Consider the following 12,584-nt stretch of genomic DNA (forward strand, 5'->3'; position numbering starts at 1 on the left):
AAGATAAAATGAGTTAAAAGAGACTAAAAACTTTGAAAAACGCCTGGCACAGCGAGGATGCTACTTACACATATTTTGGGATTCACACAAATTAGGGGACCAGCTAGACCTGTCCCGGGGCTTTTAGCCTAAGTGAGAGAGGGCACGGGGGAGTCCTGCTTCTCTGTTTAATGGACTTGCCGTTTCGGGGGACACCTATCATGTACTAAATACTCTGCTGGACACCCAAAGCTCAGCTCTTGGAATCAAGGAGGCAGGTGGACAGATGATGACTAGTCTTGTTTTTTTGGTTTTTTTTTGTTTGTTTTTTTTTTAGGCCACACCTGCAGCATATTGAAGTTCCCAGGTATGGGGTCGAATTGGAGCTGCAGCTGCCAGCCTACACCACAGCCACGGCATAGCCGGATCCTTAACCCACTGAGCCCACTGACTGGGGCCAGGGATCGAACCCGCATCTTCATGGATACTAATCGGATTCTTACCCTGCTGAGCTACAACAGGAACTCAGATGCCTAGTTTTTAGCTACACAATCAGGAGGTGGTAGAGCTGGGGTCAAACCCCAGTTCTTCTAGATCCCAAAGACTCTGCGACACTCTTCTGTCCCCTTCATATGACAGACAAGGAGGCTGAGAGAGGGTAATGCCCCCCCAAGATCACCAACAGCAGGTAAATGGTAACACTGGGATTTCAACCCAGACCTGCCCAACTCCCACACCGAGGCCCCTGGGCCTCACCCTGATCCCCTGGTCCCCGGCCCCCAGCCTGCCCTGACTCACCAGACCCCGGGGGGTGGCAGAGGGAGCAGAGGTACCCCCACATGCCCCTCACACCCACCCGGCCGCTGCCTCGGACGCTCCTGGCTCTCTGAGCCTGGGCCCGGGGCTGGGGCTGGGATGAGGCTGGGGATTACCCCCAAAATGCATGTCAGCAGCTTCTGTCCCATTGTCCAGCCAGGCGCGGCCACCAGGCCCTCACCTCGCCCCTCACATCAGCTCAGCTGGCCACTCTGCGAACCCGCCCCCCTCCCCCCACCACTGAGCAGTTGGGGCCTACTCCCGAGGCCACAGGGGACCAGGAAGGGGCTGGCAGGATCCCAGAATGCTAGGGGCCTCCTCACTTCCCTCCGAAATGCCCCCGGCCCACTCTCAGCCACCGAGGAAGGCAGGAATGTGCTGAGCTCTGTGAAATGCCTTCCAGGCTTGGCAGCCACCAAGGGTTGGGGTGTGGCCAGAACCCAGCCAGAACCCTCCTCCCCGGGAGGGTAGAAGGGACAGTGTGGTCAGGACTGTGATGGGCCTGAGGAGACCCTTCCCCCATCGCAGGCTCACTCTGTCTCACTGATTGAGTCATCCAAACATGCCTCTGTTCACTTATTCACTCAACAAACATTCACAGGCCTTGGTGGCAGGCCCTTTGCTGGGCCCTGGGGACACTGACAAACCTAAATTCATGAGGAGTGGGGAGCAGGCTCAGGACAGGATTCCTGGAGAAGGTGACATCTGGCATCAAACTGGAGGAGGAGGGAGCCTGGTCAAAGGGGCTTCCGCGTGGAGGGAGGAACAGGAGCCAAGCACCAGAGGGGTGAGAGGGAGCAGCCCATTTATCCAGTGTCAGCAAACAGTCAATGAGCACCTGGTCTTGTGCCCAACCCCACGGTGGATGGTGCTAGGACACTGTGTGACCAAGATAGCCCAGGCCCGCTTTCAGGGTTCACAGTCCAACAGGGAGGCAGAGCCAGAGCGGCCAGGGTTGTGGTGCAGGAATCACAGGTAGAGAGGTTGGGACCTGGCTGGGGAAGCCCAGGAAAGCTACCTGCTTCACTCTAGGAAGGAGGTCAGGGAAGGCTTCCCGGAGGAGGGAACCTATGAGCTGAGACTTGAACTACCCATAGGAGCTAGGTAAGAGAAGAGGGAGTGGAACAGCTTTATGGGCAGAGGGAACAGCCCATGCAAAGGATCTGAATCCAGACAGGGCTCGGCACATAGGAAATTTCCTGGAGCTGAGAGCTGTCATAGCTATGACCCCACGACTGCAAGCGCCCTTTCCTTTGTGTCTCCTTTCTTTTCTTTTTTTTTTTTTTGGTCTTTCTCTCTTTTTAGGGCCACACCTGCAGCATATGGAGGGTCCCAGGCTAGGGGTTGAATTGGAGCTGTAGCCACCTGCCTACACCACAGCCACAGCAACGCCAGATCCAAGCTGCAGCTGTGACCTACGCCACAGCTCAGGGCAACGCCAAATCCTCAACCCACTGAGCGAGGCCAGGGTTCAAAGCTGCAACCTCATGGTTCCTAGTCAGATTTGTTTCCGCTGCACCACGACAGAAACTCCTCTATCTCCTTCTCATTTGTACATTTATTCACCGGCTATTCGCAGACACCTCCTCTGTATCCATCCCTGGGCTGGGCGTTGCTGGGGACACAGCAGACTGTGACTGTGCCCTCAACGGGACTCATAGTCCACAAGGGGGCATACATTAAAGAAATGACCAGTGAAGCGAGTGTGTAATTACACACTCAGCCGAGTGCTCTGAGAAATGGATCCAGGTCTGTAAGAGGGGCCTGGCACTCTGATACTGTCAGAAAGGGCAAGGAGAGCTTCTTGGAAGAGGTGATGTTTGAGCAGGCACCCGAAGGATATATAAGATGGAGTTCCCGTTGTGGCTCAGTAGGTTAAGAACCTAACTAGTATCCATAAGGATGCAGGTTTGATCCCTGGCCTCACTCAGTGGGTTAAGGATCCGGCGTTGCCGTGAGCTGTGGTGTAGTTTGCAGATGCGGCTCAGATCCCGGGTTGCTGTGACTGTGGTGTAGGCCAGCAGCTGCAGCTCTGATTCGACCCCTAGCCTGGGAACTTCCCTATGCCATGGGTTCAGCCCTAAAAAGACAAAAAAAAAAAAAGGAAAAACAATGATGTATAGGAGTTCATGTAAAGCCACGGTGGTTGATGAATAAGCATGGGTTTCAGACAGAGGGAGCAGCCCGTGCAAAGGGTCCCTTTGAGAAACTGGTGAATGTGAGAGTGAGGGGAAGCTGAGGGGAGGGCCGCAGCCGGGCCTTGAGGAGGTGCTGAGGCTTTGTCCTGAGGGCCCTGGGTACCCACAGGAGGGACAAAGTCAGAGCTAAGTTGTAATAACTGAGGGTGGGAAGAGTCTGACTACAGGGCAGGCTGGAGCTGGGAAGAAAATTCACCCCTCGCAGTTCAGAGTCAGACAGACAAGGAGGAAGGAGCAGGCTATCCTGTCTCCCTCCGTGTCTGAGAGGGCAGGTATCCTTGCTTGTTCCCAGTCTTAGGGGACCAGCATTCAGTCTTTTGTCACAAAGGAAGACGTTTGCTGTACATTTTTTGTGCCCACAGCAGGCAGACGTTCTGGGGCCAGGGATCCAACTCACACCACAGCAGCGACCCTGAGTCAGAGCAGTGGCAACACCAGGTCCTTAACCCTCTGAGCTACCAGGGAACTCCTAGCTGTACTTTTTTTTTTTTTTGTAGTTGCCCTTTAGCAGGCGAAGGAAGCCTCCTTTGCTAGTTTGCTGTGTTGCTGTGAGTTTTGCGGAGGACAACGTCTCTCTCTGTGTCTGTGTTTCCCTCTGTGTCTCTCTCTCCCTTTGTCTCTGTTCTCATTCTTTACCTCTCCTTCTCTGCGTCTCTGTTTCTCATCTCTTCCTCTTTCTCTTGCTTTTCCTCACCCGAGGGGGGTGTGGCCATGGGAAGTGGAGTTTAGGGGGTGGCACCCGGGTCTGGGTTCCGGCCAAGGCCACCTCAATAAACACAGGACATCCTGCAGGGCTGGGAAGGAGGGGGATGGCTGTCCTCAGGGACCACCCTCTCCCAACCCAGTCTGAGCCCAGCAGGAGCCCTGTCCCACCAAGTGCAGCCCAGGGAGATTGATACCTCCCTCCGCCCCGTCCTTTCTGTGGGCTCCGGTCCCCTGCCCGCCCTACTCAGCTCCAGCCCTGGGGGCCTGGCGCCTGGGTGCTTTCCCCTGGCTGTCCCCCATCCCTCGCACCCGCTGTGCCCTTCTCTGGCCTCAGTGTCAACCCCAGAGCTGCTCCTCCTCCCAGCCACCATCCCAGAGTGGCCCCACTGTCCCCAGATCCCCCGGCTAGAGCCCTGGGCCTCACCTAGGCCCCTCCTCCATCACAGCTCATCACCCCCACAGCCTGTCCACTCTGGCATCTCTCCTGGCGTCTCCCAGCGCCTCCCCGCTGGACTTGGGTCCTCCAGTCTCACCCTCCCACCACCACGGCCATACGGCAGCCAGAGAGATCCGCTGACGTCTAAACCTTTACCTCCATGCCTGCAAAGTCCCCCATCCAGGAGTTCCCACTGTGGCTCAGCGGTAACAAACCCAACTAGTATCCATGAGAATATGTGTTCGATCCTTGGCCTTGCTCAGTGGGTTAAGGATCCTGTGTTGCTGTGGCCTAGGCCGGCAGCTGCAGCTCCAATGTGACCCCTAGCCTGGGAACTTCCACATGCCTCAGATGCGGCCCTAAAAAGACAAAAGAAAGTCCCCCATCCAGGGCCTTGTGTGCCCTGGTCCTTGCCAGCCCCGCCAGCTCCATCACTCACCGCTTTCCTCCTTCTTTCCAAGCAAACCCAGAACCTTCCAGATTCTTGAAAAGATTGTAGGGTCCTTCACCCCTTAACCCTTGCACCCTAGCTCTTTTTTTTTTTTTAATATTTTCTTTGAAAACAAATATCAATCTCCATTTTTTCTCTGACTATGCCTTGAAAACTTGGAATTGCTCTTACTGTTTGAACAAATCTCTGTGGACTCAATTTCATCTGTTCGGTGTTCCTCACTCCATTTCACATTCTCTCTCTCTTTTTTTTTTTTTGCTTTTCAGGGCCGCATCTTTGTCATATGGAGGTTCCCAGGCTAGAGGTTGAATGGGAACTATAGCCGCTGGCCTACGCCACGATCTGAGCCACATTTGCAACCTAAACCACAGCTCACAGCAACAGGGATCCTTAGCCCACTGAGTAAGGCCAGGGATCGAACCCACGTCCTCATGGATACTAGTTGGGTTCGTTAACCATGGAGCCACGGGCGGAAATTCTCCTCTCTATCTCTTTCTTAATGGCCACACCCATGACACATGGAAGTTCCCGGGCCAGTGATTGAATCTGAGCCACAGCTGCAGCAATGCCAGATCCTTTAACCCACTGAGCTGGGCCGAGGATGGAACACAAACCTCCACAGCAACCCCAGCCACTGCAGTTAGGTTCTTAGCCCACAGCGCCACAGCAGGAGCTCCTTCACATCCTCCATTATCCAGCTTACGTGAGTGCCTCGTTTTGAGCTCTTCATTCTTTCCCTCCCCCCCTTTTTGGGGTGCATCCGAGGCATACAGAAGGCTGTCTCTTTGCCTAGAACACTCTCCCCTCAGGACAACAGCCCTCTGAGGTGGTTACTGCTACAGTCCCAGCTTACAGGTGAGGTCCCTGAGGCCCAGAGAAGTTAAGTACCTTGCCCAGGGTCACACAGCCACAGAATAGCAAAGCAGAGTTTCAGACACCAGGTAGTCTGGCTTTCAACACAGCCTCAGGTTTTGTTGCAGTAATCATCTTGTGGCTTAGGGTGTCATTGACTAAGTATTGTTAGTTTTCCGCACCGGGACTGCAAACCATAGGTGTCCAGACAGTGTTCACTGAATGAGTGAGTGGGACAGGGGTGGAAGGCGAGCCTTGAAAGGTTCATTTTCTGGAGTTCCCACTGTGGCTCAGCGGTAACGAACCCAACTAGTATCCATGAGGATGTGGGTTCCATCCCTGGCCTCGCTCAGTGGGTTAAAGGATCCCAAATTGCTATGAGCTGTGGTATAGGTCACAGACATGGCTTGGATCCTGCGTTGCTGTGGCTGTGCTGTAGGCTGGCAGGTGCAGCTCTGATTCAACTCCTAGCCTGGGAATCTCCATATGCCACAGGTGCAGCCCTAAAAAAAAAAAAAAAAAAAAGGTTAGTTTTCAAGGTTCAGATCCCTGAAGACTGGGATACATTCTGAGGGCCTGGAGCAGGAGAAAGATGCAATCAGATTTAACTTTTTGGCACAAGGTAGGTACCCATAAATCTTTGCTGAATGAGGGAAGGAGAGGGGGAGGGAGAAGAAGGAAACCAAGGCCGGCTCTCCCAGGTGCTGGAGGAGAGAAGCAAGCGGGTGTGTGATGGGGTTCCCTGAGAATGCACATGGAGGGGAACTGGCTTGGGGAAAGTCTTGGTGGGAACACACAGAAGCTCTGTGAAAAGCAGCCCCAGTGCCAAGGCTGGCAGCTCCGTTAGGAATGGTGTGGGCCCTGGAATCTGCTGGCTGAGGTAGCGTGGCCTCCTGGGCTTGAGCCTGAGGGTGGAGGGGCACACCAGAGCCAGGGAGCCTGCACAATCAAAGGGTCAGACACGGGAGAGTGGGCCAGGTCCTCAGGCATGAGCTGTCATAAACCTGAGGGCACCAGGGAGATGGGACCAGGGCGGATCTAACCCATATGGTATTTTTGTGCAAAAGCCATGCCCCTTCCCCAAGGCACTTGACCTCCTGAGAAACTGTCCTAATAAATGTGGAAATGCATGGTGCCTGAGACATGTGTGGTAGCCCCTTCAATATGGAGCCTATGTACAGTGCACAACCCGTGCAACTGTACGCAGAGGCTCTGGGAAGAGGGGAGCCTCCCTGATAGACGGGTTGGCTGTCTGCATCAGTGGGTATCACAGATTATCCCCGTTTAGCACCCAGAGACATCAGAGACAGGTCGTCAGGGTTTTGTAACGAGAAGGCATCCTTGACCTCACACGGGGGACTTCTTGACCACTGGTCAGATCTCCAGAGAATCTAAGACAGGGGCACACAGACCCCCAGACTGGGCACCAGAGGGCATTGCTGAGCTCAGCCTAAACTCCCAAAGTCTGGGTCTGGGTCAAAACCGAATCTGAACACCACTGCCCAGGGGCTACGGTCACCAGGTGTTGGAGTCAGGCACCCGGAAGACCCTCAGCCTGGGCACCAGCTCCCTTTGGGTCATTTCCACTCCCCTCCCGGGGCCACCTCATCCACTTCCAGAAATGGTCACGACTTCCTCTGCTTCTCCAGGAAGCTCCCCTCTGCCCGCCCCTTCCAGGCGGAGGGGCGGATCGAAGCTGCCCGCCTTCCTCCCCCCTCCACGTCCCACCCCTGCTACAGCCTCCCCGACGCTTCCGGCCAGAGTGGAGGCCCCGGGGCCCCGCGATGTTAGTGTCCCTTCGGCGACGTTTCCCGCATTCGCGGTCCAGCCCGTCCCTGGGGTCCGGGTCCGACCCTGGGAGCCCCGCCCCCCCCACCCCGCCCCGCTGCGGCTTTCGCCGCGCCCCTCCCCCGGCCCGTACCCGGGGCGCTGCCCTGCCCCCACGGCCGCCAGGAAGGACGCCGCCTGGGTCCCGTGCCAGGCCTCTGAGTGTGCGGCCCCTCCCAGGCGGGCCAGGAATGCGGCTGGACGGCGGGGGCGGCGCAGACACCCGGCGCTCAGGCCAGCCCTGCCGCACAGGCTGTCAGGCAGGTAGCCCCCGCTCGCCGGGGCATTCGCTTCTTCTGGAAGGAAAGCAGGATCGCCTGCTGTTCCGAAATAAAGTCAGCACCAACCTCCGGTGGCTTTATTGCGGAATCAGCTTCCAGGCTCCCTTATCCCCTGCCCAAAGAGAGACTGGAGACCTGGGAGTGGATTTGGTTCAAAAGTCGCTGGTCTTCTTGGTTTTTTCACCATTTTCCTGGAGAGCTGGCTCTCAGAGGCTCCATCCAGCCTCCAGCGTTTGTGCTTGAATTTCTGGCTCATTCTGAAAGGTCCCTTCTGCTCCCACCCCCAGGCCCCAAGACACAGAAGTAGATTCCAGACAAGGACAAGATTTCATTTTTAAACAGTGGCCTGGGGCTTCTCCCCTGCTGCCGCCACCTCTGTTACCTACACACACAGGCACATCAGGGAGACCTGGCTGAGTATATTCCAGGAGTCTTCTAAGGGGGCCAGTTACCAGACCCAACTGGTCTACTTCTCAGACCAAAAAGCAGTACAGTTTGAAACCTAGCTCTTCAAGAGAGGACCTCTTGGAGCCTCAGTTTTCCCAGCTGTGTAATGGGGATAATAATAATGCCCCTCTGGTTATGAGGATTAAATGAGTTAACACACATCAAGGGCTTAGAACGGTGCTGGGGTTGGGTGTGCAGTCCACGCTTGATCCATGTTATAGGTTATTATCTTACCCTCGCCTTAGCCCAGAAACAAAGCAGTACACAGATTTGAGACTTCCCAGGACCGGCTTTAATTTCACAAAACTGGTTGGGGTCTCTTCCCACATCAGGGAAAAGGGATACCAGGCTTTGACCTCTGGGAATTCAACACTGGGCCTGGTCCAATCACATTCCAGCCACCAGGCCCTGGCATTTCATCACAGGAGCCCATCCCAGACTCCCCCCATCAGCCAGAAGTGAAGGGGATGGAGGGTGGAGGTAAACTTGCCCAGGACAGGATTCCTTCTCTCCAAAGTCCCTCTCTAGGGAAGCCAGCTGTGTCTTTAAGGAGAGTTGGTCCAGCCACCAGGCTCAGTTTGGACACCAGCTCACCACTCCATCCCTGGGGGTCAGCGCCCCGGCCCTGGTGGCCGCTCCAGTGCCTGTGTGCCCACCAGCACGTCCATGAGGTAGTCCAGCTCGGCCTCGTCCAGCTCTGGAGCTTCCTCCTTGCCTGGTCCACCCTCCGGGCTGGATTTGTGGCCCTCAGAGGCTGGTGCCCAAAGTTCACTGTCATACATGGAGGTATCAATGTCCTCAAACAGGCCCTCAAGCCCATCGTCCAGCAGACAGCCAGTGGCCGGGCCCAGCAGGTCCAAGGCACCCAGGCTGGGTGGGGCTCCCCCAGTGGGGCGGCCTGGTGGCCCCTCATCTACCAGGGGCTGGGGGGCCTGACTCAGGCCCTCAATATGGCTGAGGTCCTCCAGGAGGCTGGCCATGGAGGCCGAGAGGGCGGCGTCCGAGCTGGTCAGCAGGTTGTCCACCACACCAGGGGATGTAGGCGGGGTGGGCACAGGTGGCAGAGCAGCCGCGGGTGCCATGGACGCCTGGATTCGCCGTAGCGTGTTCACAACCAGCACCAGGTGCCGCAGGTCCGGCTCACTCTGCCGCAGGCTGTGATGGAGCTTGAGCACCGAAAGGTCGAACAGGGAACTGGAGGCCACCGACTGGGGTGCCTGTGCCACTGCTGGGTGGCCGGAATCCAGCCACCAGGCGTCAACTGCCAGGGCTTCCTTCTCCTCCTCCTCCTCCCGCTTTCGCTTCAGGCCCTTGCTCAGCATCATCTGCAAGGAAGGACAGTCAGTCAGTTATGGAAAGCCAACGTGAAGTTCTGACAACTGCTGTGTGATCTTTGGCAAATCACTTAACCTCTCTGACCCTAGCCTTTCTTAGGGAAACTTTAGAATATGAATGATATTTGTATCTATTTCCAAGAGGTTTTGTTTGTTTGTTTTTGGTCTTTTTAGGGCCACACCAGCATTATATGGGAGTTCCCAGGGTAGGTGTTGAATTGGAGCTGTAGCTGCTGGCCACATCCACAGCAATGCGGGATCCGAGCCGCATTTGTGACCTACACCACAGCTCACAGCAATGCTGGATCCTTACCCACTGAGCGAGGCCCAGGAGGGAACCCTCATCCTCATGGATAAGAGTTGGGTTTGTTACCCCTGAGCCATGACAGAAACTCCCCTAGAGGTTTTTTAAGGAATAAGTGAGATACGAAAAGAACTTACAACAGTGAATACATATACAATAACTCCCATAAATAAATACTATTAATATAACTATTATTTATTTCTTCAGTGAAACATGTAAAATGTCCAATAGTCTAAACTTTCTTTTAACCTGCGAAGCAGCTGTTTCACATGCTTTAATCTAATATTTATTGGGGTGCCTACTAATAGTATCAGACAACCAATACATAAACAAATACAGGAAGTGTTAGAAGGTGCTAGGAAGATACCAAAAGGTTCTGAGCATAGTCAGGGAAGGCTCCCCCTCCGAGGTGACTTTGACAATCTTTGTTTGTTGGCTGGGCCTGTGGCATGTTGAGGTGACATTTGAAATGAGCTCTTAAGTATGAGAAGGAAGTAGCCATGGAAGAACCTGGGGGAAGGCATTCCGGGAATAAAGGACAACCGCAAAGGCAAAGAAAGTCTTAGAGGCTGGAAGAGCTTGAACTGAAAAAAAGACTCTGAGGTCAGTACACAGGGCGACATGGGGGCAGGGAGGAGGCAGAGGCAAGGAGCTTGGAGTTTATTGTGAGTGTGGTGGGCAGTCACAGAAGAGTTCTTTTTTGTTTGTTTTGTTGTTGTTTTGTTGCTATTTCTTGGGCCGCTCCCGCGGCATATGGAGGTTCCCAGGCTAGGGGTTGAATCGGAGCTGTAGCCACCGGCCTACGCCACAGCCACAGCAACGCGGGATCCGAGCCGCGTCTGCAACCTACACCACAGCTCACGGCAACGCCGGATCGTTAACCCCTGAGCAAGGGCAGGGACCGAACCCGCAACCTCATGGTTCGTAGTCGGATTCGTTAACCACTGCGCCACGACGGGAACTCCACTGAAGAGTTCTGAGCAGGGAAGAGAGTCGCGTTGTGGACTGATTAGGTTTCCCCTAGGCTGCTTTGGGGAGCAGGGGCAGGGAGGGACGCTGGAAGAGTGTGGCACTGTGATCCATTGGAGGCTTGGGGTGGGCGATGATGGTGACTTGGGAGTAAAAGGCGGTAGTGGCCATGGAAGGAAGTTGGTCGATTCAGGATTTATTTGGGAGGCAGAATGGACAGAGCTTGCCGGACAATCCTGATAGGCACAGGGGTCACCGAGAGAAGTTTGAGAACCCACACTTTGCCCGGGGTGGGTGCCCTGGCCCAACCTGATTTTTTAAATCGGGCAGCCTGCAGAGTACAGTGGGTACTGGGATTCTTGCCTATCAGGACTTTAAGACGGACCGCTCACACTACTCAAAACTGGGTCCTCTCTTCCTTCCCAGCCGACCCGGGAGTCCGGAACCGCAGGAATTCAGCCCCCACCCCCGACTCCGCCCCCGTGTTCCGGCGCCCCCTAGCGGCCCCAGGACGGCTTTCCTCCGGGGACTCCGGCTCCTCAGACCCCCCCGGACCCTTTATGCTGCCGCGCGTGAACGTTCCTGCCAGCCGCCCGGGACCTTGCGAGCCGGAATGCCCAGAGAGCTGTTCTGCTCTCTCGGCCTCCGCTCGCTTCCGGAAGGCAGTGGAGGCGACTCCTCCCGAAGCGGCGGCGGGGGCGGGTGACTCACACAGCCGGAGCCAGAGAGCCGGCGCCTCCGCCCCCTTCCCGGGCTGCGGCGTGATTCACCCGGCCCGGCTGGGGCGGACGGCCCTTAGAGGCCGTGCGTCTCGATTCCAGACAGCCCTGGTTCGCACCTGCCGGACGCAGGGATCGAACCTGCCAAAGGACCCCGCGGCCAGTACCCCTTCTTTCCCCTGGTTTCTTCCCTTCATTTACATACCCAGCTCACAAACTGCCAATCAGGACGAAGAGGGAGCCACCCGCAGCCAATCAGGAAGCGGTGGCGGCAGCATTGCTCGCTCACTCTCCTCCAGCAACCGGCGCCTGGCTTGAGAGACGGAGTTCTGACTCCAGCGCACGACTTCAGGCTCTCCACTCCTCTTAGCTACCGCCCACTCCCCTGGCGGCCCCGCCCTCCGCTCAGGGATTGGTCCCAGACGGAGATGGGCGGGGCCTATAGGGGGCAGGTTCGAAAGGAGGGGAAGTGGTCTTCAGGGCGCATGTCCGGGCAGCTTCGTGAAGGAACCGGGGAGAGAAGGTGGGGTGGCTCTTTCCCCTGTGGGACGGTAGAGGGTGGCGTTTTTGTCTCTCTTTGTGCTGCCCCCTCACACCTACCCCCGGCCCCGCCAATTCCAGCAGTTGAACTTCTTACTCACCCAGCCCCAACAGGGGTCTACACTCTAAGCCAGGTAGACCCGGGGTTCAAATTCTCACTCGATGTGAGAACTTGGAAAGACGCTTGACATTTCTGAGTCTGTTAAATGGGGGATCTTCTTGCCTAGCTCTTGAGAGTTAGTAAAATTAAAATAAGGTCGTCTCTGTAAAAGCACTATATCAGACACTACAGATGCTGGGCAGGTGTACTCAATTGTGGTTGCAGGAACTAGGAAGGGAGTGGTGGGATGTCCCTGGAGCCCCTTCTTGGGCTCCCTTCCCTAAGTAGCTGTGTGACTTTGCACAAATGTTTTAGTCTCTTAGGAGCATCTCCGTTTCCCCACCTCTAAAATCAGACAAATAGCATCTGGCTCAGAGGGTTGTTTTAAGGATTAAAAAGAACTATTGGTGCAAAACGTTGGAAGTGGTGTGTGACAACGTGTCCTTTCTTAGTAATGGCTGTTGTGGTAATAGCACAGTTCAAGGGGAGACACGCCGGATGGGATGAAGGTAGACAGTAGTTTTATACTTGTTGGCTAAACTGACAATGGGTCTTACCTTCTTCAGTAGCTCGTTTGCTAACTCTTCAGGCCCTATGGGAAGAACTGTTTGTGAATAAAGCCCTTG

At 55.5% G+C, this 12,584-nt stretch overlaps 1 protein-coding gene across 1 annotated transcript; it reads right to left on the bottom strand.

Annotated features, from left to right (window-relative positions):
* Nucleotides 1–8,261: 8,261 nt before the first annotated feature.
* Nucleotides 8,262–11,649, bottom strand: SERTAD1 (SERTA domain containing 1). The gene is made up of 2 exons (XM_047792271.1): nucleotides 11,524–11,649; nucleotides 8,262–9,317 (listed from the first exon to the last, which is right to left on the bottom strand). The coding sequence occupies exon 2, from the start codon at nucleotides 9,315–9,317 to the stop codon at nucleotides 8,604–8,606; it is 714 nt and encodes a 237-aa protein (XP_047648227.1). The 5' UTR covers nucleotides 11,524–11,649; the 3' UTR covers nucleotides 8,262–8,603.
* Nucleotides 11,650–12,584: the final 935 nt, after the last annotated feature.

Source organism: Phacochoerus africanus, chromosome 8 (genome assembly GCF_016906955.1).
Source record: "Phacochoerus africanus isolate WHEZ1 chromosome 8, ROS_Pafr_v1, whole genome shotgun sequence".
Classification (NCBI taxonomy): Eukaryota; Metazoa; Chordata; class Mammalia; order Artiodactyla; family Suidae; genus Phacochoerus; species Phacochoerus africanus.

What these genes read in the sequence shown, in the direction of transcription:
- SERTAD1 (XM_047792271.1), bottom strand. Translation starts at nt 9,317, where the DNA reads ATGATGCTGAGCAAGGGCCTGAAGCGAAAGCGGGAGGAGGAGGAGGAG.